Genomic DNA, 27,363 nt, shown 5'->3' on the forward strand with positions numbered 1-27,363 from the left:
TCTTAAGTATCGACGAGTTTAGAATTAATACACATTTAAATGATAAGAAAGTCAATTGTTGATAAGTGTTTGGTACGACAGAAGGAAACGGCGTTACTTTATTTCGACGTGTGAAATCTAAAACCGTGTGCAGGTTCAGTTCAACTTCGGAGGCGTGAGACAAGAAAGAGATGCTTGTCAAAGCGTGACTCGCTAGTTGGGCAGGATTGCAACGACCGAGAAAAAGAAAAAAAGAAGTGAGAGAGTAAGAGGGTGGCAACCGAAACCAATCAGGGACCGTCCAGCACCTGAACCATCCGTCGTGTTCATGAGTTTATCGGCCGGCCGGCGGAACCTTTGAAAAAAAAAAAAAGAAAAAAGGCCAATACACGCTCATCGGCTCCTTATTGGTGACAACATGGCTGAGTGTGACGTTAGCATCGACCAGGACAAACTACCTGGAGTGAAAGAGGGTAACGTCCATAACACACTCCGTTGACTTGTCACGTCTAAACATAGACACACAGGTAGTGCAGTCGATGCTAATGCTAAAAGTTAGCAAACACAGGTGTTTCCCTGGTGCGGTTGTTGTCTTCGCTTAGCATAAATAGCTAGCAGATGCTAGCACGTCTGATTCTAGTCTGGGCTCAATTGAGTCCTTATTTGAGTGTTTTTGTATCTTTATTTTTAGTGTTTTTGTGTCATTTCACGTGTCGGCGGTCAGGAATGTTCGACAGGACATGTCAATTAAGATGTTTGGAAGGTGTTAAGAGTGTATATTTGTCTCAATTCTGGCAGTGGACTTGATTTATCTGATACGTGTATTATCGGACATATTTTAAAGGCGATTCCCTTCATATAGGTATCATTTTCCTGTGGAAAAAGATTTCCAAAGTTACGACTTTTTTTCATCTGATGAAAATGCACTAATTTTGGCCAACGTCAATGGGGGTCAAGGTTTGAAATGGTTCACTTTCTGAACGTTATTGATCATAATCTAATTTTCAAAAGACTGTTATCATTGGAAAGCTTGCTGAACACAGAAACTATTTTATTAGTTCACTTCAATCATTAAGTATATCTCGGGATAACAAAAATCATAATTTGAAAAGTGCAATGACTATTATTTGGAATTTCACACAGAATATGAAGGCTTCCTTTTAGAAGTAAAATTTTCAAATGTAAAGTGAATGAAACATAGTAGTGTATATAGCAAATAAGGCAAAATAATTACCATTATTTCTGTACATCATTTTTATAACGGGTCTCATGTATTAAAAAAAATAAAGAATGAGTACCCACTCCATAACTACTGAATTAAGTATCTAATGTTATTGTTGGCCAAAGAAGTTATTGAAGCAAAATGCTTTTCATTTGAAATTGAAGGCAGTAGAAGTGCTGAAGCAAACTCCTGTACTTGTGCCTGACCTTGACAAACTGTTGTATTGCCTGGCGCCTTTGTAAAGGTTTTTGAAAATACAGCCGTGCCGTGCCCACTGGCCTCTGCCCTCGTCTCACCTGACTGCAAAGGTGATGAACAGGTGAGGCGTTGTGTCAGGATGGCAATTTGGGATGTTGCAAATGTGCAAAGCGGCAGCTGCCCACTTGGATGCTTGTTATTCTGGTCAGAGACGAGCTTGGCTTGTCTGCACAGGGACGTTGACAAAATCTGCAGATAAAGGGATCTGTTTCACTCTTCATGTGGTTTAACAATCTTCATGACATCCACATGAAGATACAGTTTTATTTTCAATTTGTATTCCGGATTAGAAATGACAGAGTAGCAAGCTTTTTTTTCCACCAGAGCTACAGAGTAAATGTTGTCTTATAGATACAACACATCTATATTTATATAGTGCTTTCACAACAGCTGCAGCTGTAAAAACATGCTTGACAGAACATGTAAAAAATAACAACCACATGTTGAATATGTCAGGCTTTAGTTTTAAACTCAACTAGTACATTAATAAGGAGTCCATACAATTTTATTTTTATTTAATTTTCTTCTTTTTAGTATAGTAGACCCGCCAGGGTTGAACAAGATCAGAGGTGTTGCTATACCACGTTATATTTTGCATGACAAAACATTTTGTCTGAAAGGAAATGTGAAAAAACGGCTGCAGTCATTGAGCTTTGAAGTTCAGACCACCGTCCTTTTTACGAAGGCAAGGCTCCTGTTTCCACAGTAAATAGCGCCAGCATAAACACTCATTTTGTAGACTGAAATGAAAAGTGAGCTGCTGCCATTTTTAGGTGCAACAGCGTTGTTCTAAGTGTATGCTTGTAAAATGGAGAAGCCACGGAGAGGAAACCGCACTGTTACTTTTTTAATCCTGAGATGCAAATGGGCAAAAGGTTAGCTTGCTGTTAGTTATGAATATGTTTCTCTCCTTCAGTGAGTGACTAGTTTTGCAGATGATTTAAAAAGGAATGCTCACGTTTACGGTCAACCGTACAACACTTAAACCGCTTAGAAACATTCACTATAGGTTTACATGAAAAAAATGGCACAATAAGAAAAATCACTGTTAGGAGCCGGTATCCAATTTGTAATGCTAAAAATAATAATATGACGGATATTGTCAAATAAGTGAACAGACAATTTCTCAATGGCTAGTTTAGTTGTCGTGAGCATAGGATGATTATTGCTGCGACCAAAATTGCGTTTTGGAGGTCCACTCGACCCTTTCATTCATTGCAGTTTGTATGAATGTAAACATTGGATGGATGTGGACAGAAGTTCACAGTCATAAACATTATTCACGGAAATTTGGCTTGTGCAGCAGGCTTCTGCTGTTTAAGTGAATAATTAATAGTCAAAGGTATTCTTATTATTCTGTACAATATTTGCTGTTACTATCGCCATTGTGGAAATAGTTGTTTACTGGATCAATGCCATTCATGTAGTGTATGAGTGGCTGTCATTGTCCTGTGTAGTTGTCTTGGTGTAGTCCTCATATGTGCTTCGTTTCCACCAAGTGCGTTTGGTGTGCAGTAAAACAATGTCTTCACTCTCTCCGGACACATTCACCTCAGGCTTCAATTCCTTTCACTTCCTTATGTTTATTTATGATGATCTCTCTCACTTTGAGCTGCTTGACTTGTACAATGGTTTCGCGATCCTTCAATCTCAGTAATGACATGGACATCATTAATATTTCACAAAGTTTGTCACTGTTGTAAAGAGGGCTGTCACATGTTAAAAGATTGTTTTACATATTAGGCTTCATACAATCTTGGCATTATGTCCATATTTATGTATTTATATTTTTATATATATTTATATTTTTTTAAACTGTGAAACATTGAAGTAGTGATGCACTCTGACAGGGAGGATTGTTGTGTGCCTTGGAGGAACGTCTCTTCATAGTAACGCTCAGTGACTTGGCTTTGTACATTCCATTCTTTTAGTGTTGTCAGTTTATTTGCTTTAACTCTGTTAAGCAGCAAGGACAGAGGCGTGTGCGTACCTCTGGTCACTTGTGATACAGCAGTATTGGAGCATTACTATTCGTTTGTCACGGTTCTCTCAAAAAAGTGAAAAAAACAAAACACTTGTGGTGCTGAAGTCTTGCATCTACAAATTTGTTTTTGTATGTCAAAGACACACTCTGTCCAAATTGTGACTGTTCAGTGCATTTGAATTTAGGGATTCTATTATATTGCGTTTCATTTCTTACTGTCGCCTAGTTTCTCACAAAAACGCATCAGAAATTTAATAGAACATCTCACTTATCCAACACTGGTGCCGTGTGATTGTCATTAAATAATGCCTGAAATAATGAACTTCACCATGGCTGACATCTGTTATGTTAACTGTTAGGAACGCGGCTGTCTGTGTGGAAAACAGGAGCATATTGTGAAAAAAAAATCAATTCTATATATGCTTGTCTAACATTACTTTTCTCCCAGTATGCAAAGACTTTGCTGTGTTGGAAGACCACTGCCTTGCCTACAACCTCCAAGAACAAGAGAGTAAGCAACTTAATTTCCATTCTTTTTCCTGGTTGCTGATGAGAACAACAAAAAAACAAAGCTGAGCTAGTTTAGATGACTGTGTCCTCCCTCATCTGTTTAAACTCAATTCCTGTTCTCCTGATCAGACATAACGTCACTGTTGTCCGATTTGAACGAGCAACAATCCTGGGCCGCCCTGTGTTTTCTTTGCTAAACTGTGTGCGACATATTTAAAGCTTGACAGCGCCAACGCTCCCTTTTGTGTCCAGTAAATTACAATAAGCCTTGATTGTTGAGCCAAGCCATGCAGTCAGTTGATGCGAGTGTCCAAGGACGATTTTTTTTCTAGTTTGTGGGGATTGCATTCATGATTGTTGCAGCTCAAATTGTAATTTATTGAACACATTTGCATTCACCATTTAAAATAATGTACCGTGCATGATGTACCGTGCAGTTAAATTGCAGGGCCCAATTTAATTTGGTTTCTATTAGGAATGTACCGAAATCAAAGTTTTTGGCTGAAAATTAGAAAAACGATGCTTACAAACAATACTCTGTAAAAATAAATAAATACGTCTCGGATCGATCATTTTCTGCACTTTGCAAAATCTGTCAAAGACTGTTTATAATGCAGGTTGGTTCTGATTTTAATCCCCCCCCCCCAAGATGTCATGTCAACATAACAGAAATTCAGCACCAGTCATTATTTCAGTTTAATCGTTTAATTGTAAGCTCGCAAGCATCTCGCTTGTGCATATGTCCCTTGTGTAGTTTGTAAGGCGTCCTTGCTGTCAGGCATAACCATTCCCGTGTGTGGTCTCAAACACAGAAACCACATAGATTTGGATAGTGGTCTTTTGAATGATGTGACACCTCGTTCAAGGTCCTGGATATTTTGTAGACAGTGAGGAATAGACTCCTTGACTCAATTTTCAAATATTTCATGTATATCGCGATGAACAATTTATCAATGCCCTGATGGGGGAAATAATAAGATCAATACCTCATGACTATTTCCTCAAATTTCAACAGCAGTGACTCAACATGCTCCTTGTTTAACCTCTGCAGCATGAAAGCAGCAATGCTATGTATGTAGTTTTGCTCTAGTAAATTAGACTGGTCACAAGGAAGCTGGCTACAAGATAGATAGTCAGATGAAACCAATCCGAGAAGGCGAGTGAGTGATGCAGTCCACGCTTACCGAGTGCGTCAGGCAGCAGGATTTATCGTTTGTTATGACCACAAAGTGCATTCTGCTAACCTTGGAATGGCACTGCAACAACAAACATTCATTTCTCAAGTGTCTTTTGAGTTTTATCATCAGAGAATGACGAGCACGCGTCCTCGCCGTTCATCTTGTTCTCAACAGGCAATCCAAACAATACAACAACTCGGGGATCAGTAGATATGTCATTTACCATCCGTTGTGTAAAGGTTCTGCTTCTTTTTTTTTTTTCATAGTGGAATGTTTTGTGTGTTACAGTTGAGAGCCACTTGGCGTCCAACGTTCACAAGAGCCGGCTGGTGCAGCATGACCTGCAGGTGGCCAAGAAGCTGCAGGAGGAGGAGGATGAGATCGCCAAGGTTGTGATCAAGAAGCAGCATGTTGCCATGTGGGTGTCTCACGCACACCGACACGCTCGGCTTGTTTACGTTTAAATCGGGAACAGCATTTTCCGGTCAAACACTCTACGCCGACTTGCGTAGCTTGCAATGTGATCATTTCACAATCTTAAATTACTTCATGTACCACCACTCGAAGGGGTTTAAATGGTGTTTGTTCACTGCCAGAAATTCTGACAAATTCTGGGAATTTTCAGAGTTGTAAACTTGACATTTGAATTGTTGAAACCTTTTTTTCCCCACCGTTTTATAGCCCAAATATAGATACAGAGGGTCCCCGCTTTGCAACTGAATTCCAGATTTATGTGCAAGTGTGAACGCATAATGGTTCATCACTACCCCACGTAACACGATAGAAAAATGATCATTTCAATTAATGTGTATGAAAACTTAAATAAACCAACATTAAGCAATGAAATGACAGTACATATGGCAGTAACTGAGTTTGCACTCTTAAATTTGCTTTCTTGTGCCCCATGACAAAATATCCCCACGCTACTGCAAAAACTAGCTCAAATGCACGCCGTTCACAACCTCGAAACGTCCCAGTTGTGAGCAACATAAGAAAATACAAGTTCCAAGTTGAACGTAGTGCGGTTTCATTCCTGTTTTTTTTTCAAAACTATTTATCCTGCAGCAAATAAATCTAAAGTGGTTTAGCTGTGCCAAGTCTAAACTTTTATCATGAAACATGACTAAATGTTTGTGACATTTTAAGTATTGCTTGGTACACAAATCTAAAAATACACAAATCATAGTGAAATAAAAGTAATCATACTAAAATGTCAAATATGAATTGAAGACACCTGAATGCCATCCGTGGAAGCAGGAAGTTTTTGGTTTTTTTTTTCACAGCACTACTGTCACTTTGTGCTGTTTTACTGTTTAAGTATTGCTAGAAATGTCAGTAAAGTATCAGTACATTTCTGGTTATTATCCATGGGAAGTTAAATTCTGAAATTTTGGAAAGACTATCGAAAATTGGAAAGTTTCTGTGGGAATTGAGTCAACAACACAATTAATTCACATGCTTGCTGCTGTGCTGAGTGGGTGTGAAATGTGCTGTAAACTTTTGTCTCCAGTTCAGATTTTGCAGCAGTGCCCCACCTAGTGTTACAGTGTCTGTACAGAGACTTGCTCGGCCCAGTTCAACATTTGGCCTACAGCCATTGAGCTCTGCCTCGCCTACTAGGAGTAAAAATCACTGTGCATTTTTATGGGACAAATTGGCCAAGTCGTATTTCAGTGCTGTCACAAACAACACGTCCTGTCCATGTGTGTAGAAGAGAAACCGGACGGCGTTATGTCCATGTCCGCCCGCCAATTTATAATCCTAGTCCTTGCCTCCTGGAATAAGCGGTAGACCTCAACAAGTAAAGTGAGTTGGCTGCTTCTGCCTCAAGCAGTATCATGCTATTTATTGAAAAACTGAAGGACAATTGGTGTGCATTCCGTGCTGACCTATGGATAGAGATCTCCCCTCGAGCTTGTCCTCATATCAGTCACACCTCCTGGACTAGGAACTCAGTACCTACCCTCCCGAAAATGAACATCCCATTCGTTGATTTATGTTGGGAGCACAGTGCATAGCTGCAGGGAATTGCTGCAGACTCTCACAAAGGTCACGCACTTAAATGATCAAACCGCAAATACCGACAGTGAAGGCCAGGTGAAATGAGTGCAAGTTAAAAACACGTAATATTGGATAGCATTAACAATGTCATGACTATGCAAACTAATGTGACAAACAACAGGGTTTTACGTTATCTGTGCATTACAGTTAAAGAATGAGTTGAATATGAGTGAGTCATGTAACTACAAAGACCCGAGCAAGCACTCGACCATCATTAGCTCTTTTAAAATAGGCCCGTTTTTTAAATTTTTTTTAATTAAATCCACAAGACATTACAATACAACAAAAGATAAAGACATTCAATCACCCGTCACCCCCTCTAAGAATTTTATTAACAAGTACTAAAGGACAAAGTATTGTAAAACAAAATTGTCTTTGTACAGTATTGCAATTATAGAAATTATTATTATTATTTTTTTTTTATTTTTTTTTATGAATTGGCCGAATCCGTTATGGACAAATATCCAAATCGACATCAGCTTAAAAACAGAAACATATACGTTAGACCCTAGTAGCTCCATAATTTCAAGGAAAAAGGTGCTTTAAAGATGTATTTTTTGTGCAACACATTTGAATCACCGTAATGTTTCTAAGCGTCTTTCCTTCATTCAAACAGCGAAGCAAAATCAACCAGCCAATTGTCTTATTTCAGTAATTAATAAGGTGACTTTGTCCTCTACCCCTTTGCTTCCCACCAACACGCACACACCAACTCCGGCAAAACTCCAGAGAGCGCCAAGATAATGAGATTGCCCATGAGATTCAGGATCAACTGGTTCGACAGGCTGAGCAACAACGACGACAGCAGGAGGAGAAGGATGCGGTAAGGACGTGCACACACCCATACACAAGTTCGTATGACATGCATGCCTGAGCCATTTATTAAAAATAGAATTCTTCCATATCATACCTTGGAGCTGGTCAGAATTGCAACACCATTAAGCTGTCTTAAAATTCTGACATGAGATTCATATTTATATTGCAGGGCTCCTTAAAAAGTCTAATATTGCATTTCCCAAGTGTTGCAAATTAAAAATTGGGAAAAAAAAGAATCCAAATAAAATAGAAACTAAAATGCTTTTTAAAAAAATGTAAACTAACTAGCAATGCTAACTATAATTATCGCAAAAAGGTCAGTCGTTTTAATAATAATAATAATAATAATAATAATAATATTGCCTTTATTAGTCCCACAATGGGGAAATTCGAGATTCGAACCCAGGCCTCCTGGGGAGACTGGGTCCGGAACACGGCGCCTTAGTCCACTCGGCCATCCTGGCAATTAATTATATTGAAGAACTACAGATGGCTGACCCTCAAGAAGCATATAATGGAGCTAAACGGAAGCCAGTCGTCATCCTTGATAAAGACGCAGATCAAAGAGAAAATGGAAAGAAAATAAATATAATAAGGATATATTCGGACTGAGGTCGCATTGCAAAGAGTGAGATGCTTATTCGATCCAGGGCCACATATCGTCGCTTTCGGGCGGAATCCAAAACACCCGCTTGTTTCAGTACACAGGTTCAAACAAATTACAGTGGGGACGGACCATTTGTATCATTTTGTGGGGGAAAAAAATAATTTTACCATATTGGGCCATACGAGGTCTTTGTTGGAAAGCAAGAATATGAAAGTGACATTTGAAAAAATCGGAATTGAGGGATAGGCTCCAGCACTCCCCCCGACGCTAGTGGCAAGAAGCGGTACAGATAATGGATGGATGACCAGTCAGACTGTCACGAAAAAAATTATCTGATAAAAGTCACACGGGTATTTGCCTGCAGTATGAATTTAGCCTGAGCTCAATTATATGAACAACTAAAAGCAGTAGCATTCATTTGCATTTGTGCTGACTGCGCACAAATTTCACGTGTCCTCGATATCTTTGTCGCATGTGTATTTGTAGGCTATTGCTCGTAAACTGCACGAGAAAGAGATGAAAGAGGAACGACGACGACAGAAACACCAGGATGAAGAGTACTATGAGGATCCAGGAGGTGAGGTGACTACTGTTGCTTTGGGGTTTTCCAGTATGCGTCTGTGCACTTGTCAGTTAATCATTCAACTGTTTTGAATTAGAGCCAAATCTGGAATGGAAAGTCAAAAGAGAGTTAAATTTGCTACATAGCAAACGTAAGCAGCCAAGTGGCTAACTTATACATCATTATTCTTGTTGGTCATGGTTACCATCCCATGCCTAAACCAAGAAGTTTGTATATCCAGACCCGGCTTATCTCATGTTGAGCGCAGCATGAATGTCCAGACTACTTGTTGTCGTGGTCTTGCATTTGATTTTAACGGTGGTTGTGAAGTTTTACACTTGTATTGCATAGCTTTGAAATGAACAAATTAGAGGTTGAGTGGCATAGATTTTGCATGCATGTTGGTTCTTCTTGTCGAGTCAAAACTCCGCTGCAGGTATTGCATTGCACTCTGAAATATATTTCGTGACAATTCTTGTGGAACGATACTGTCATGCAAGGGAACAGATAGTCATGAAGTATATAAAGAACGAGCGCTGTTTTTTATCGTAATCCAATCCAGCCGATCAGTTTCATACACAAGTGGGAATAGTGAGTGCTTGATAAAATGGGACGAGGGAGATAAGACGTTCTGTCACACTCAGGCACTGTATTTCAGCAGAATTATTTTTTTTTTATTCAATGTCTGATGGGTTGACTCATCAAACGTGTTTCTGAGGCGGGGCAAACTTGAGCAAAGCCTTCTTTTGAAATCGATAAATGCTTCCAGTGCCGTCAGCTGCTGGTTTTTAATGACGCTTTGTGTTTCTGGTCATTTAACACTGAGTTTAATGCTGAATGAAACAAACTATGTTCTCTCCCGCACATCCTTTTCAATGTATGAGAATGGACGTCTGCCGCTGAAGAGTGACGTTGCTCACCAAGTCTACGTCACAGCAAGTAAATTAATTTGATTGGACAGTTCGTTTTAAAAGGCCAATCAGTGACGTTGCCTTAATAATCAATTTTCAGCCAATGATGTTTCGGAAGGCGGGCTTTAAAGCCACGCAAACACAACTAATACGACTAATACAGTACTACTTACTACTGTAGTGTACGATGAATAGGAATGCAGTAGATGATTTATATGTCCAAAAATTGGATGTGATTGCCACTAGGTTGAAACTTATGATAAAGCAAGTTACTGAGATTGTGAAATCTGAAGCATTAGTAGTAGTACATTTTTATTACAGCAGAAAGTCTTAGCACATTCTAGCATCATGTTTGTCCTCATTTGATGTTTGCTCCTTTTTACGGCATCAACTCTTACAGTGCAGTTTTTGTGCGCTTGTGATCCTTCAATGCATTTTTTTCTACGCCCTTCATCTTCTCATAATATTCTAGTTCACTAACCACCATCATGTTGTTTCTGCTTCGGCAGGTGCGGTGACTAATTTACTAACTACTAAAATTCACATGTTGTGTTTTTGTTAGTACGTTTCACATTTCCATGATCCCTTGGACCATCATTTGTTTCAATGTCACCTTCTTCCATACTTGTCTCCTTCATCTCCTCCCGCTCAGCTGCGAGACAGCCTCTTGACCTGGACAAGCCCTCGCGTCACGCATCTAGTTCTCCAGGCCCCTATGATGTGCTTTCTCCAGTGAGCTCTCAACATGATCATTCGCCAGATTATAATTCGATAGAGCCAAAAAGGAGCAAGCACCCAAAACAGGATCCGGCAGCACCGCACAGCCGTTCCAGGTACCCCGAGCATTTCCCGGTGGCAGAGGGCAGCCGGGGGAGACACGCAGATCCCTATTCAGATCACCTGCTGTCCCCCAAAAGCAGCCGTGGGGACAGGTACCCCGATTATGAACCTGTAGAATCTCGGAGAGCACGTGATGTCACGGGAGAGGACCCCGATAGAGCGGTGAGAAGCAAAGAGAGGCCAGCCCATTCTCCTCTCAGGCCCATGGAAAGAGACAAGAGAGAGAGGGAGAGGGACAGGAGACATGACAGAGACGGTAGCAGGGACGTTGAGCAGGACCAGCATTTAAGGAAGCACCAAAGGTCGGACAGGGAGCAGGACGTGAGGATGGTGAGAGGAGGAAGAGATGGGGAGCGCTCTAGAGATGGAGGACACAGTACAGACAGGCCTGAAGTGAGGGACAAGCAAAGGGATAGGGGCAAGGACGGACAACGAATGAGGGCCAGGAGCAGGGAAAGAACGCGTGACGATGACGTCATTGAGCCAAGGGGCGATAGAGCATCTCGGGAGCAGGAAGAGGATGACGCGGAGTGGGCGAGGAGAGGAAGGGGCCGCCAGCGGGTGCAATCTGGCCCCGACGATGTATTTGAAGAGCACAGGAACGACAAAGGGAGAGGTGACGGCAGAGAGCTGCAGGAACCTTCTGGCAAGCGTACGCCCTCCAGTGGCGAGACAGGTACCTTCCGGAGCCCCCGTCTGGGTTCTTTGGGAGTTTGTTTTGGTGTGCTGCGGTTGCTCGTCGCTTGATGCTTTGGCAATCTCAGGTGGCGGGGCTGATCTAACTCAAGTCTCTAATGAACACACCAATTCTGTTTGTCAGTGTTGTGATTGTACTCGCTATTTTTCTGCCGTGTTACCCGTTCAGTGTGATCGTTTTAACAATGCTTCGAGTTAAGTGGGTGAATCTCGCTTTGTGGCGCAATATCGTCAAATAGGACTGCAAGACTAGTTTGCTAAAGGGACCTGAGGGATGCTCAGCAACTTGCTTGTTTTGTTTCTTCTCATGGTCGGTCCAAAGTATTAAATGCTGAGTGTGAGCGCACACCCACGCTCGCCCTAAAGGAACCTTCGTAGCTTCCTAGTCTGCAATAATCAAGAAGAAAGAAAATTTGTTTGATTATCTTATTTTGTAAATCAAAGTGTTTGTCTTTGGTTTGTTAACCACCTCTTGACATTTTCCCACCTCTATCTGTTACCTGAAACAATCAACTGATAATTTAGTGCTAGCTATCTTCAGGTCAAGCTAGTACTGCACTGTTTTCAATCAGTAATATCGTATGTTCACTTCCATAGGTCGAATTGTGCACAAAGGTAGTGGAGCATTTGTCGAAGGCGAGTACGGACTGAGTGAGGCCACTAGGGACCTGACAAAGCTGGATCTGCGTGAGCAGGAGCTCAAGGACTTGGAGGTAGCGAGAAGAATGCACGAGGACGAAGTGAAGGTGAATGTCTGAATAGATGCAAGTATGTGCATCCACAACATGATTGTGACCGTTTGGACTGCACTGCATCATAGGCTCTTCCTAGACCACTTCCTAATATAAATTGGAGTTATTGGACAGCATCTCGGCTATCACTAATTTGTGGAAGTGGTCTTTATGTTGTGGCAGCTCAGTGACCATTGTTTTGCACCGCACCACGACAGTGCAGAAAGCTTCATTCCCATTAATGCTGAAGGATCCGAAAACTGTCTTTTATGCGAACTTGTCATGTTTGTGATAAACAAAGACATCATCAGCCAATAATTCAGTATTTGACATGTTTTACTACATTGTTGTCGTATTTATGTGCGTGATTTTTATCACCACTTTGCAAAGGTAGAACTTAACCCTCTGTTTGCTGGCATGACTTTTGCACACAGTCTCAAATATTTAACAAGAATGCATTCTGATGTGTCCGTTGATGAAGCTATAAAGATGCGTCTGTCATATATATTTATATGAATCACAGAGAGATCGATGTGTATCGAAATTAAGTGTTTTTTTTTTTTTATCTGTTTCAGGCAAGCAAGAGCCATGTGCGTGCAGCTCAAGTTGCACAGGATGAGGTGCGTGCTTGTGAACCTTTTTCTACTATCGTCTTTTCATAATGTTTGATATTGCTCAGCATTTGTTCTCTTATGAAATGATGAATCGAGTATTTTTTGGATGATTTTTTGGCGTTAAGAGGATTTTGCCCAGTGGCAACCATTTGCTATTGACGCTGTGTTACCTGTGACAGGAGATCGCCCGGTTGCTAATGGAACAAGAGAAGAGGGAGTACAGAAAACATCGAGAACGGGAGAAAGAGCGGGACAGGGAACGGGAGGACAAGGAACGAGAAAGGGAGAGGGAGCGCATGGCCATGGAGAAGATGGCGATGGAGAAGAGGCGACCAGAGGGGGACTACAGGGTACCTTCCAAGTGATTTGTCGTTCTAATTCTGCTGTTGGATGTCTGATTTATGGAGGACACATAATTGGATTGCAGTTTCAAATCACTGCTCTGTAGAAGTGTCTATTTTCTTGAGCGCTTTATCATCATAACCATCAAGTCTGAGCTGGAACTTATCCCAGCTGACTTGAGGCGAGAAGTTGCTCACACGCTAGATTGCTCAACATTCTTATCCAGAAGCTCAAAACTAAAGGCAGAGAGTGCCAACGGCAAGTGCAGCGTGATCCCCGAATTCCAACCATATAACCAATAGATGCTGCATATTTACCTTTCTGATTAGTGACATTCGAAGCGAAGCATTTAGGTTTGCGTTCTTCTTAGGCTTCGATTGTGCTCTGTACCGATGGCCATTGAGTGTATTTGATGTCTTTGTTGGTTTCCAGCCGAATTCCGAGGATGTTGTGCGACCTCGAAGCCGAGATGAGCATGACCCCCAGAGGCATAGGAACCACCACAAGCCTTCCAGGTACCAACGCACTTCTCTTTCTCCATTCGGCTAAATGAAGACGAAATGTTGTCATTGAAATTTTTTGTGTGTTCTCCGTCGCCATCCAGGCCTCCTCATCCTCGCACCCACGAGTATGAGAATGTGAATCCTGCTTACGGCTACGGTGAACACGCTGCCCCCCAACGGGCGCCCACCAGACCGGAGGCCGCGTACAAAGGTAATTTGTTGTGAATTCCCGCATTCAAACAGCCTACATATCGTCAAATTCGTCTTGCAAGACTTCAACTCAATGACAAAGGATTCGCCACAAATGTGGCAGTGGCCATAGAGTGGGAAATTAATGAATGTAGCCTGAGCCACAAAGGTGGTACATGTATTGTTCTCCTGGTTGGTTAACTTTTTTTCCCTCCCAAAGTTTTAATATACAAGAGTCAACCTTTTTTACTGTGTATTGGACGTTAGTAATGTAATGAACGAACCGTCACTCATGTCAAAGGTTGGGTCCCTGGCATTTTGCGTATTAGACAGAAGGCCCTCGACTTCCATTCATATGGCCAGATTTCCGTTCATGTGGCCTTGACGTAACCCGAAATTGAGTCAAGTAAAATCCTATAAATCCCAAACAATCAAATAAAGTAAGGCGAGCATGGCACCATGGGACGATTCATAACATGGAAATATCCTTTGCAGATTGTCCAAAAAAGTCATTTCAAATGGGAAGAAATTGTAGCAATGGATTTGTTTGACCTTCGTGCTTTGACGCTACTCACTTTAATCAAACTGCACGCATTAAGACCATGAACGCAGCCAGGAGTAATAAAGGGAAAACCATCTCTGGAAAAGCTTCAATTCCAGTTGTGTGAGTCTTCTGATGGATGTGATGTGTCGTCTACTTTTCCAGGTGCCTATTATAAGCGGTGACTCAGGCTCCAGACAGGCCGTCAGTACTCCTCTGTCTTTGTCCCCTCCTTTATTTCGCCTTTTGTCTGCAACCATTCATTCACACTCTGCTGACCAAAAGCCTCAAGGACAATCTAATGAGTTGGCAATGGATTTTTTTTTATTTTTTTTTAATCAGCAATTATCCTCCCCCGTCCATCCCCACTCGAACAGAACGTGCTGGAACCTCACTCATCTTTTTAGGGGCGGGGGCGAATCTACATTTTGTAAATTCCGATTGTCACAGCGGACATCAAGGCCAAAATTCTGCCACACGTCATGTCGTCACTCACAAAGTTGCTGGCCGTCAAGACGGTGGCTGGGTTGACTGCAACGTCATCAGAAAGGCGCCAGGCCACTGACCGGCGCTGCTCGTCAGTTCGCATTACGTGACGTCTTACTTTGTTTTGACGGCACGTGCCTGTACAGTCCGATGTGGCCTCAACACTTGGCAGCTGCTTCTTCCACCTTAAAATCTGTCATCGGTGTGCCATGCAGCAAAAATGCATTTTTTTTTTTTTTTTTTTTAAATCAAGATGCTGTCAGTTGGTTTCACTCGTCCACCAACCTTGAAGTTACCGCACTGCAGAGGCATGGACTGTAATGATGTTATTGGTACTGACACTCCTCCTGACCCCTCCCCCCTTCCAATTAACCTTCCATGAATAGTGACCTGATGATGTTCTGAGTGACTCACTCTTCCAACTTGCATGCTTACTGAACCATTGAAAGCGCCAAGTAAAACAAACGGGGTGGCGAACTTGTGGGCAGTCAAGTGTCCACCGTACGGGTCTAAAACTTGATCCAACCTGACAGGAACTGTTACAAAACCCACAAAATTCTTATAAAATATAACAAATATTTATATAAAGCACGGTGATAATGTAGCACGTCTGTTATGTTTGGTTTGTAAGACAAAATTGTCCATAGGCGTGAATGTGAATGGTTGTCACTCTTTAAAGTGAGCCCGCAAATTTTCTGAGAATAATAATTATATGATAGTTTTTGCTTTCATGTCTATCATGGCACTGCTGATGCGAAATATGTTCTCCATCCCGCCCATTTGTAGACTCTGAATCTGCTCCACAATCTCTTACGTGCTTTATCGTCATTTTTTTAATTGCATTCACATTACTTGTGCTCTGGTGAGATTGAATGTGTAGTTATGAAATGGTTTTGTGTGTGAATATTTATTTTTTTTTCATCATGTGCGACCAAATTAGCCAAGAATGGGAACAAAACCACAATTTCTCATCTCATATTTATGTCCAGTTAAAAAAGGGAGATGTTTGATTTGAAAGTAATTTGCTGCTCTTTCCTCTGATCGTTTGGTTTCCAATGAAATAGAAGCACACTTACAACAAGGGCAATTAATTCAAACGAAAATCCCCATCATTTGTCAAAGGGACTTTTTTCACTGTTTTGCTGCTCCAAGTTCTGTTCTTTTCATATTGAAAAAGTGCAGCTTGTAGTGACCCTCCCTCTTTTATCTTCAACTTTGTCATGTATGAGTCGGTGGTGTTAAGTCGCAATTTGTGCGTAGTTGCTATTCTCAGAAAGGGGATATGTGCCATATTTGTCATTTTTCCAAGCACTTGGCCTCCAAAATGTAGTGGTTGATGAGAGCACCACCTAGTGGGCTTGGCATTGGCTCTAATGTTCAAACTGCTCAGGATGTGCGCTTTGTCCAACATTGAGCGGACATTTTCTCAGTTTCTTTTTTTTTGTTTGTTTGTTTGTTTTTAACAGGGCTTATATGCAATCTCTTAAATCAACATGTGCTGGAACATGCTGTAAATTTGTTTTTTTTCATTATTATTTTAATTTACATAAGAATGAAATGATTGATTTCTTTTACGTATTGCATCTCAAATTGTAATAAAGCAGTTTTCGGAGGCACTTACTTGTTCTTTTAGTTTTCATGCCAAAACTTCACTCAACCACAAGTATGACTCTTTAAACCTGTACTGCAGGTATTAAGTTTCCTTCTAACCTCTACTTCGACTCTAAGGAAATGTGCATGGCAAATAGAAGTGAAAATGATGTCACATTTGCGTTTTGAGCCAAGTTCTGTTTCTTCGAGAGCCCCCATTCCAACTGTTTTAGATGTCTCCCTTCCTTATTCGAATGCTCCAGCATCATTTTCAGGCTTTTGGAAATCTTGCGGATGAGCTGACCATTTGAATGAGGTCTGTTGGAGGAGGGAAACATCTAAAATGAGCTACATAGGGACTTACAATACAATAAAACTTTATATTTGGGCACCCTTGCACAAAATAAGGTTTGACTCTCCGAGTCAACATGAAATGGAAGTGAAAGCAGTTGGTGGCAAAAACCAGTTTTTAAGTACATGCGCACCTTCAGCTGTGTGCGTACGCAAATATTAACTGCAATTATACCATGCAAGAGCATCGCTTTCTGAATTTAAGTTACAGTTACAGCTCAAAGAATTAGAACATGGTTGAAAAACGTATTTATTTGAGTCGCTGAGTTTCAAAAGGAGAAGAAATATATTCATTAAACTCATGCGGAAATAATCACCAGAAAGTGAATTTTGAGCTAAAATCCTTAAATTATATATTGCAACTCATTTTGGTGGGTAAAATACAAATTTCTTGGGATGATCAATATGTGCTTTTCCTTTGCCACAGACTGTAATGATCAACATTGTAGTAAATGTAATTATGAAATATTACTGTCTTGGGCCACATACTATACAAGTAAGTATTTTTAATTGAACTACTAAAATAAATGACATTTACCACTTCTAAATGATGACCCACATCAAGAGAACATTTATTTGAGCACCAACGCATTAGTCTTTAATGGACTGAAGGATTTTTAAAATCAAAATGCAGTCAATAAACATGTATTTATCATGGATTTGGAGATGTTTATTCCTGGCCTGGCCAACAAAGAGGAGACTTGTATAATCACTTCAAATAAGAAGCCAAGCATGCTAGCTTCAAGCTGTTTTATTTGTCAATTTACTCAATAGCCAACACAAAAGAAACAGTAATTGAATGATAAACTTTTCCTGTATTTAATAAACACAATGTACCACACCAAAAGTCACTTTATGTAGTCACTAGTAATGCTAACAATGCAAAAGCACATATTCTGGAATTTCCAATTCATATTCTTTCTGTTGTGTCGCCACAACAAATACCAAAGCAGTAAAATGCGGCACTCGATTATGCTGAATGGGCATCTTTTTTTTTTTTTGCTGTTACTGACGCGACATCTCTTCCGGTAGACGACACTGAAAGCGTCTAACTGCAAACGCCATTAAAACAAGTCATTAAGCTTTGGTTTGTTTTCATATCTTGTTAAAGCTACACTTGGCCCCACAAAAAAATTAGATCGCCTTTTCATTTCAACAATTATGAGTCACATGTTTTATAAATAGCAGATTAACACTTTAGCTGTTTTTTTTTTGCAAACATTCGGATATTAATTTTCTGACTGGAATCTGCAATTTCCCACGCTCTTTCTGGGAATGTGCCGTCATGTGCACTCTCGTCGTCGCACAGTTACGAAGAAATGTGAGCGCTGCTGGAGCGTCCTAACATTGACTTGGGTTTGAAAAGCACAAACAGCTTGTCATCTCAAACATGCATCATGCGCGCAAAGCAAAAGACGCAATTGGGCAATTTTCATTTTTCGGCTGCAGATGGCAATTGCAAAAATGTTGAAAAACAACAGGCCACACAATATTAGCATGCCAACCTGTGCAGATTTTATATTGACGATGTGATTTGTACAAGGTTATTATAGTGAATGAAAAGTAAAATGTAATTATATTAACAAATGAAAAATCCCAAACAATCTATGCATGGTCTTATCCTTCTTTCTCAGTAAATCAGACCTCAGAAGGGAAAGAGTTACACCCATCATCATCATCATCATCATCATTAAAGTTGAGCTGGTTCACCAACATACCACGCATACTCGCATGCAGTCTACATGTGGCAACACCACGACCATACCCACTGTGGTCTGAGGTCACCACCAAACTCCTGAGTTGTATTTGAAAGCAAAGTCAATATTTGGTCAGAGTAGTCGATTCAGATACACTTTGAAATGGTTCCATCCTAGCTAGCCTGAAAGCTTCACTTCAACAGACAACCAAAAATCCCAAATTTTCCTGCGGGCTTGGATGCACGTTGCACACACGACCAGAAACAATGACTGAAATGTTTCAGGCGACAAATTCCCAGGCAAAGTTTCTAGCGGTGCGGGCAACAGAACAGCTGCGAAACATTACCTGTGGACATAAAACACGAGCCAAAGGTTAGCGGGTCACATCGTGAAGGATCCAACGTTGTCTGCAATGGCACTCACCTGCACCGGTGATGACCGACGACAACGAGAAGACGGCGAGCGAGTTGGTGGAGAGTCATCGGTGAGTGTTTTCTACTCGTGTGTGTGTGTGTGTGTGTGTGTGTGTGTCAGCTTGGCAGCTCAGGTGCGAGTGCAGCTGTCTATCAAGCCGAGCACGCCGTGTTGAGACACGACGGATGACACACCCACTGGAGGTGCACACCCCCCTCTTTTTTCTCTCCTAGTCTTTCACTCCATCCAGACATTATGTAAATGTCTTAAAAACAACAAAAAAAGCTCCGTGTTCTTATGTGTCAAATAGCCAAATGCTTTTAACTTCATGTGAGCTTGTTGTTTTTTTTTTGTTGTTTTTTATTTGTTTTTGTTTTTCTTTCAGCTATGAGGCCCAAAATGGCCAGCGGCACCCTCTCTTCAGGAAGAACCGGTAACGAGTCAGGGGAACCACAAGGGCAGTATTTACACGTTAAACCTTAAATGTCAAGGAAGCACTTCCACGTGTGTGCACTTTTAGGTGAATTGTCTCAAAGTGGGTCACACCCAGTCAATTTCATTCACTTCTTCACCTCACTTTTATTTGCACGACTATGTGATCGAACCAGTAAGTGTTTTCCATTTGGGTGACACCAAAAAAGCAAAACTGATCTCCATGGGAGTCTCGAAAAGTGAGACGAGCCGTTTGGCCAGGGGGCACTTTCTGATGTCGGAATGATATCTGACTGGTTGGAGCAGCGGCCTAGCCAAAATGTACAGGGAGTCAACCTTGGATGCATGACAAGGCAATTATGAGTGCTTTGTTTAAGCTTGCACAAAGGACAAGTGCAGCCTCATTTATTTTTAGGGATAGGCCATCGATCCTATGCTACACTTTCAAAGGCATGATAAAAGATTGCATATGACAATGAGACCATTCGCTTTTACAGGTTTTGGCTTCTTAGGCTTGAGAGCAAAGCTTTGTACCAAAGCAATAGAAGATAGAGGAGACATTTGAATTATTTTCTACATTGGGAGCTCAACACAGGTCCAAAATTGTCTTCCCACTGAAAATTTTGCAAATAGAACAGTCCTATCAAATTGGTGTCATTTGCGGCCCAAGCAAACTAAATGTATAACTGCAAAATATATATAAAATGTCCTCCGTATTGATCTGATTTTATAATTAATAAATATAAATACTGTCAGTTCCCTTTAACACTGGAAAAGTAGCATTTCTTGCTAATTTGACATATTTGTCACTCATCCCAACTATAAAAGTTGATGTGATTTAAAAAATACTAAAAAAAAAAAAAAAAACTAATTGAAGTTTACTCGAGTCATGATGTCAGTGCTGTTTCCTTCTTTGAAAAATGTGCCATATTCCACAAATCACATGGTCCACAGGAGGTTGCATCATCCAGGTCCTCTCCAGGCCATGGGAAGCCAAAAATCAATTTCGTCACTTTTTACTTTCAAAATAATTTTGTTGTTCAATCACTGGAATATGCTTCGTTCATGTCACTACGCTAATAACAAATGGCATGTGGCTACAATTCACAAATTATTTTCTAAACCTATTCAAATGAGTTTCGGCGCATAAGACATTGTCGCTGGCCTGTGAAAAACTCGATTTTCACCCATTCCCACAAAACTGAAAAATCTGAAAACATTGGCCGAAAGTGTTTTTAACAGGACGGCAGCGACATGATGAAATAAACTTGCATGGACCTGCCAATAAATTTTGGAGCAATTCAAAATGTCTTATCACATTTTGACTTGGAAATAAATAATACATTTAAGTTCAATCTGACAAAGGAGATGCAAAATGCACACATTTGGTGGAATGGTCAAAAAAATAAATAATCTGTTGCCGTCGGGTTAAAAAGGGAAAACCAAAAAACACTCTTTAAAACATTTTAATGCCATTAATGTGCCGGAATTATTTTTTTTTTTGTGTGACTGCGTCACACACATTTAATTTTATTTACATTCTTAACTGTCATACAAATGCACAAAGACATTAACCCTTGTTAATATAAAAACAGAAATATACAGAACACCCTTTTCACCTGAATCGCAATGCACCTAATTATTTTTACAATCTGCAAAGTGCAGAAATAGGTTAACTGATGTAAATATTATAATGCCACTATCATTAAAAAAAATAGTAGTCCAGGTTATGTTGAACATTCTCAACTGCAATCCAAATGTGAAAAGAAGCCGTTTACATGAAAGCTGCACCCAGGAAGTATGGCGAGTTTCTATTCGCTACTGCCACCTGCGGCTGAAAAACGAAATTGCACCCACCTTTGTTTGCGTGCACGACGCGCATTGGAAATGAAAATATGATCACTTCTAACTTCTTAACTTTCGAGTAGAAAAAAAAAGCCATTTGTGTTTCGCTTTTAAGCCCAATTGATAAATGAAGGGTACCACTGCAAATATCAAAATGTCAATACAACTCTTACCATGATTCTGACTATGAAGTTTTGTGCAACCAAATTTCCTGTCAAATTGTAAAAGTTTGATTTGGGCAGAAACTGTGAGTGTGAGGACTTGTATTTTACACCATACAGTGACAGCAAGCGCAAATAATACAGTTAGGGAGTCAAATAAGTTTGGGCCCAAGATGGTGAAAAGGTGTGCCGTCGATTCCATTTCTATGAACAAATTCTTGAGCATCATGATCGGCAGACAAACAGGAATCCCAAGTTTAAAAACACGACTTGGCAATGTGGATTGTTTTACAACAAACGAGACACCATAAACGTTTCTCAGAGAACATGTCATGAAATAGTACTTTAAAAAAAAAACAAAAGTGGTTGTAATATAGATTCTCGGTTCATTCCAGCCTTTCCAACAAATCTTCATCGTGATATAAAGAAACAGATTTGTTTATGTCATCGTGTGAACGGCTTCGGTGGCTATATGAACTGAAGGTTGCAAGCTGGCATTTGAACAGGGGTGTGTAGACTTTTTATATCAACGTTACAGTGAACTCTCATTATAATGCGCTTCACCTTTCACAGATTTTTTTGGTGCACATTTTCTGCTTTTTTTTTTTTTTTTTTTTTTAAAGTTCATTATGTTCTGCATCCTGATTGGCTCAGAGACTGACCTGCTCGAACTGTCTCTGTCTGCACCACAACATTCATTAGAAAAAAGTGGCTACAGCGGTGAAACAAAGTCGGAGGAACTGCACGCTTCACAATGTGTTTAACTTAGTACTGGTGATTAAAAATATTATTTTACAGTAGAATTTCCCAAAACGACCACAGTTATTTGTTGAAAACTTTTTTTTTTAATGCCTGGGCCTGAGAACGGGTTTTGGTCTTTGGTTGTATTGTATACTGTAATTCAGCATCAGCCAGCCAGCCATGTATTGCATAATAGTAACTGTAAAATAAAAAAGTGACGACTTCGAGGATTTTGCCTAGCCCGGGTTATTTTTGGAACATAACCCCCGTGATAAAACAGGGTTCACTGTACATGATTGTGACACAAGCACAGCACGGAGCAATCTTGCCAAATGCCAGCCTTTAGTTTGAAATCTTTCAACTTCCAGCAATCTCTTCATTGATTTAGTTTCTGCTTCTTTAAGCATGCAAATGCAATAGAATCAGATGCATTACAATAAAATTAAAAAAAAATCTTCCTTATAAACACTAATAATGCTCTCTTTTGATTGACATCATCAGAGCGGAAGCATCTGGCCGACCGGAACAATCACAAGCTCTGTCTCTTTGGGCTTTTTGAAGAAACACACACTAGATGGCGTCTTCCTTGACATGTTCTCTTGCTCAACTTGTTTGCAGCGGAGGTTGACTCATTTTGCAGGTGCAGCCGGCAATTTGGTAAAACTATTTGATCAAGCTAATTTGCTTTGGTCTGGCCTGTCTCAGGCTTGACATCATCTGTTAGTTCTGGTCCCAGAGTCACACAGAAACTCCATGCACTCACATTCATATCACAAAAATATTTTGTAATATTTTTCTGACAATATTTTTTTACATTTAAATGTCTTTCATATTTTGTAATCTTTTTCTGACAACATTTTTTACATTTAAATTTCTTTCAGATTAAGCAATTCTAAATATTAAGCCCAAAAAGTAAAAAATTATATATATATATATATATATATATATATATATATGTATATGTATATGTATATGTATATATATATATATATATATATATGTATATGTATATGTATATATGTATATATATATGTATATATATATATATATGTATATATATATATATATATATATATATATATATATATATATATATATATATATATATATATATATATACATAAAAACTCACACACAGTGTCCAGCCTTTGGAGGCTTGCCCCCTGAGTGACATTCTAGTTGAAGATGAGATCTGATTTTATAATTATACAGTGAACCTTTGACTTTTTTCATTTTATATAAACAAATACCACTTATCTTGGCGCCCTGATGCACAAAGCATTTAGTTTTGTTCTTTTCAGATGCAAACATGCATTTTAGTATCATACATTTTGTAGATTAATCCTCAGCATTTAAGTTCAAAAGCTATGTCAAAAAAATATTTAATTGATTTGAAAACTAAATCAAAAAAGGTTTTACGTGCACATGTTTACATTACTATCACGCAAGAAGTCTGAACATGTTATGTACATTGATGGGTTCATTTCTAGAGCGAAAAATCAACATGCTTTATTGTGATGAAAATGAAATACGTGTATTACACAGAAACGGCTTTTAGTTTGAAGCTTATTGCAGGAAAGGGTGGAAGCTGATGCAATCTTAACAAATTTAGCCTGTTTACAAAACGGCATCCCCTTCACCAAATATGGTCAAATGGTTTGCTTTAATTATCTGTGCGAAATGAAAACAAAGCTCATTCATGTAAACACGTTTGCCGAAATACATTTCAGAGGAAAAGCAGAACAATTGAATATGTTCACCCTCATTTATTAAGCTGCAAAGGATATTTGATATTGTATGATACATATCAATACCCATCTATCGATCCATCACTCAGCCACACAACCATTAAAAAATGCAAAACTCGAGAAGTTATTATTACATTACAAGTGCACTGTTTCTGAATTTCTATGTATTAAAATGCAGGAAATAATGTCAAGTGTGATCAATAATTAATTCCGGGTTTTAGTCACCTCGTGAAGGCTCGAATGTGGGTTACGTTGTCATGGTAGCACAAAGAAGACAAAATCTAAAAAATAAAAAAAATAAAATATACTGAAAGCAGTGCAGCCATAAGAAACTTTACAAAATCAAGACAACAGAATGGTGGAAATAAATGAATACAATTTCATGGAACAAATTTTAGAAATGTTTTTGGTCAGTACTTTCAAAAGTGTTCTGGCTAGCAGAGAAGGCCTTGTCGGCCCGCCACTGACAAACACAAATACTCAATATCCAAATATCGTGTGGAGTAAAATGTATGTCAAAGTTCACTGTATTCAAATGTGTTGTTTTCATCACTCATCAGATAAAGAAAAGGACTTCCCTTCAGATGGTGCCGGTGGCGACCTCTCATGCGTCACAGATGGCATAAATAGAGGCTGCAGCGCACAGCACGACAACACGCTGCACGAACATCTGCATCACATCCCACAAAGCCTCCCAATTAACGCTGATTTTTATTTAGGGTTTTTTTTTTTTTTTTTTTTTTTTTTTGGACATCCTTGCTTCCTCTTTTCTGTTTGCATGCCATGGCCAGCTCAGCACTGCAGCTGCTCGGTTTCTTCCTGTCACTGATCGGAGTGGTCGCCACAGTGACCGCAACCATCATGGTGGAGTGGAAGATGCACGGCCATTCGCATCGCATCTACGAAGGCCTGTGGATGACCTGCAGCGTCGGCCACAGGACCACCTGCGAATTTCACGACTCGCTCCTCAAACTGTCAAGTAAGGAAGACTGACACTTGACCAGCTTTTGTTTCACATTAGCCCACAAAGTCATTCGCTCGTGTGTAACCAATCGCCACACATGAATTTCTTCATTCGTGCCCACTCCCAGATCAGGTCCAGATCACAAGAGGAATTCTGCTGTTGAGTCTGTTCTTGTCCGCTGTGGCGTTGATGGTCTCCACCATTGGAATGAAGTGCACCCGTTTTATGGACGGCCGGGCCAGCGCCAAGGGCGTCGTGGCGAGGATTGGCGGGATTATGTTCATGGCTGCAGGTATGATGTGCTGTCCTTCTTGTTGACGTTGACATTCAACCAGTTTTCTTGAAAAATATGCCGCAAAAGTCGAGGAGGTACGAGGCTTCAACCTTGACCCCACCGTTTCATTTTTAACGTGTTCAACGACTTGTGATGCGCGTTATCCGACCATTGGGCGAAAATTTTGCAATCAAAGTCAGCAATGGCCTCATTCCCGAATGTCTCGCAGTCATTTTCTGGAGCTGTGGGTGTGTCAAGAGTGACTCTTCCTCCGTGATCGGCTCAGAAAACTGTCAGTGCTGACAATCGTTGATGTAACCTATTCAATATTTCTGATCGCAAATCCTCTTGCGTGGTCAGCTGCTGAGCGTCTCGTTACCATGACAACGGCACTTGTTTTAATGTAGCCTAAAATCTAAAGAAAAAAAAAAAGCTCGCCCACATAATGACCAAGTACAATCATTTGCATGTTCAGTTCTTTATTACATTCGTCACTCAATGTCTATGGATCCACACATGTGGCGCATGCAGCGGACACATCATCAAACACAAATGTGCCTCATGTTGACAACTTAGCCAAACATTTGAGTGTCAGATATCAGAGGTTTTGCTGATAAAGCTGCATGATAAATCTGGACAACCCCCGCAGCTCTGCTTATCTTTTGCCTTTGATGTACTGCTTGCCTGTAGTTGCTTGAAAATGGCAGATCTTTACTCGGCCTAGCCCCCAAGTCGTGGGCTGTAAATTAACTCGGTTATAATGTCACGGATTGGCACGCTCACTTAAAACCATATTTCCATTAGATCTGATCCTAATGGGGACATTTTCTTTGAAATTAGAATAGTCAGTGACAGAAGTCAATCAGCATTGTGGATTTGTTTGTATCCAACGTTCTGGAGAAAATGAGTGATCGAAGCAAACTGCCAATGTTCAAATGGAATTGAACAATGAATTTTTAGGGCAAGGTTTCCTGTTTCAAAACTCATCCGACCGGTCGTGCAATTCTTTATTTGAATTTTGGCTCACCTATTCTTTGTGCAGGTTTGATGACGTTCATCATAACATCCTTGTATGTCAAGAAGGTCGTTGCCGACTTCCATCATTCTCATCACCTCCACACGTAATCTTACACACACACACATTGGTTACATTCACTCCCAGAAGTTCTTCTGATTGGAAATCATTTTTTTAAAATAACTGTTCTTTTGTGCAGCTTTGAGTTTGGTAAAGCGGTGTTTGTGAGCTGGGCTGGCGGCTTCCTCACGACGTTCGGCGGTGCTTTCCTGACCTGTCAGAAGTGCTCGAGGTCGTCGTCATCCAGGTCGATAAGCTCCAACGGCCTTCTGCAAAACAAGCCCAACAGCAACTACGTTTAGTCACCAGGAAGGATCTGCGATAATGGTCGTTGTCATGACTACTGAGAAATTGCCATTAGTCATCAGTAGGCCTACCTTGTCCTAAAATGACTTGTATCTACTTTGCACTTTTTTTTTAGACATTTACCGCAAAACCGCCAAAGTTGAACGAGCTATATTTTTCACTCCTTTTAGTTTTATTCTCACCGCAATTGAAATTGTTCAATTTGAGCACCTACAGATAGAGGATTTATGAGTTTATTGACATTACGTAGGAATTGTTGTTGTGAAACGCAGCAAAACACTGGATGTCAACCGGCGTCACAGAACAATTTATGGACAACTTTGAAGGTTCTGCTGAGTACTCAGAATGCTTAAATGTACTACTCACTAGTAGATTCTTTTGTATGTTTTCTTTTTATTGTTATATATAGTACTATAGACAGATTTGTGTACAGCATTTTACAATATTTTTTTTCTTAAGTTTATCTTTAGTTTGATTTTACTTACAATGGAGTGTAATTTATTGGACAGGGAGTGGCGGTTTCCGGATAAGATGTCCCGGCCGGCATTTCTGGGCAATTGAAGAACTTAGCAATTAGCAGAGACGAGAGACATCCAGTACATGTGACAAAACACAATCAGATTGGACAGAGAGATTAGACAATGCTTTGGGGAGAGAAAACGTTAACTGCTCAGCGGAAGTGCAACAATCTAATCTCTCTTTCTGTGAAGTGACATTCCTTCCTGGTATAAAGTC

General features: G+C 40.1%; 2 protein-coding genes and 1 long non-coding RNA gene across 4 annotated transcripts; 2 read left to right on the forward strand and 1 right to left on the reverse strand.

Moving 5' to 3' along the window:
- Positions 1 to 87: 87 nt before the first annotated feature.
- Positions 88 to 16,646, forward strand: ccdc50a (coiled-coil domain containing 50a). Of its 2 annotated transcripts, XM_088313529.1 has the most exons (13): positions 88 to 452; positions 3,892 to 3,954; positions 5,420 to 5,549; positions 7,922 to 8,015; positions 9,102 to 9,197; positions 10,062 to 10,116; positions 10,741 to 11,604; positions 12,222 to 12,370; positions 12,931 to 12,975; positions 13,149 to 13,319; positions 13,744 to 13,826; positions 13,916 to 14,025; positions 14,710 to 16,646. In XM_088313529.1, exons 1-13 carry the CDS (start codon positions 398 to 400, stop codon positions 14,727 to 14,729), a joined length of 1,935 nt encoding a protein of 644 aa, XP_088169655.1. In that variant the 5' UTR covers positions 88 to 397; the 3' UTR covers positions 14,730 to 16,646. The 2 variants fall into 2 exon arrangements, with proteins under 2 accessions (XP_088169655.1, XP_088169656.1); XM_088313530.1 differs by lacking the exon at positions 10,062 to 10,116 and having other exon boundaries at positions 90 to 452; positions 9,102 to 9,192.
- A 1,817-nt stretch (positions 16,647 to 18,463) lies between these two features.
- LOC148324328 (uncharacterized) lies at positions 18,464 to 19,191 on the reverse strand. The gene is made up of 2 exons (XR_015846363.1): positions 19,092 to 19,191; positions 18,464 to 19,014 (listed from the first exon to the last, which is right to left on the reverse strand). It is a non-coding gene; the product is annotated as an uncharacterized LOC148324328 (long non-coding RNA).
- Positions 19,192 to 23,442: 4,251 nt separating this feature from the next.
- LOC148324329 (claudin-1-like) lies at positions 23,443 to 26,790 on the forward strand. Its single transcript, XM_088313743.1, has 4 exons — positions 23,443 to 24,988; positions 25,101 to 25,265; positions 26,290 to 26,368; positions 26,462 to 26,790. Exons 1-4 carry the CDS (start codon positions 24,793 to 24,795, stop codon positions 26,622 to 26,624), a joined length of 603 nt encoding a protein of 200 aa, XP_088169869.1. The 5' UTR covers positions 23,443 to 24,792; the 3' UTR covers positions 26,625 to 26,790.
- The last annotated feature ends 573 nt before the right edge of the window (positions 26,791 to 27,363 follow it).

Source organism: Idiotropiscis lumnitzeri, chromosome 13, assembly GCF_059441095.1.
Source record: "Idiotropiscis lumnitzeri isolate Australia: NSW breed Sydney's pygmy pipehorse chromosome 13, RoL_Ilum_1.0, whole genome shotgun sequence".
NCBI classification, from domain to species: Eukaryota; Metazoa; Chordata; class Actinopteri; order Syngnathiformes; family Syngnathidae; genus Idiotropiscis; species Idiotropiscis lumnitzeri.

What these genes read in the sequence shown, in the direction of transcription:
- ccdc50a (XM_088313529.1), top strand. Translation starts at nt 398, where the DNA reads ATGGCTGAGTGTGACGTTAGCATCGACCAGGACAAACTACCTGGAGTG. An exon ending in ATGAGGATCCAGGAGGTGAG is followed by an intron (nt 9,198 to 10,061) that starts GTGACTACTGTT and finishes TCAATGTATGAG; the next exon opens with AATGGACGTCTGCCGCTGAA. An exon ending in TGCACGAGGACGAAGTGAAG is followed by an intron (nt 12,371 to 12,930) that starts GTGAATGTCTGA and finishes TATCTGTTTCAG; the next exon opens with GCAAGCAAGAGCCATGTGCG.
- LOC148324329 (XM_088313743.1), top strand. Translation starts at nt 24,793, where the DNA reads ATGGCCAGCTCAGCACTGCAGCTGCTCGGTTTCTTCCTGTCACTGATC. An exon ending in GATTATGTTCATGGCTGCAG is followed by an intron (nt 25,266 to 26,289) that starts GTATGATGTGCT and finishes TTCTTTGTGCAG; the next exon opens with GTTTGATGACGTTCATCATA. An exon ending in CATTCTCATCACCTCCACAC is followed by an intron (nt 26,369 to 26,461) that starts GTAATCTTACAC and finishes TCTTTTGTGCAG; the next exon opens with CTTTGAGTTTGGTAAAGCGG.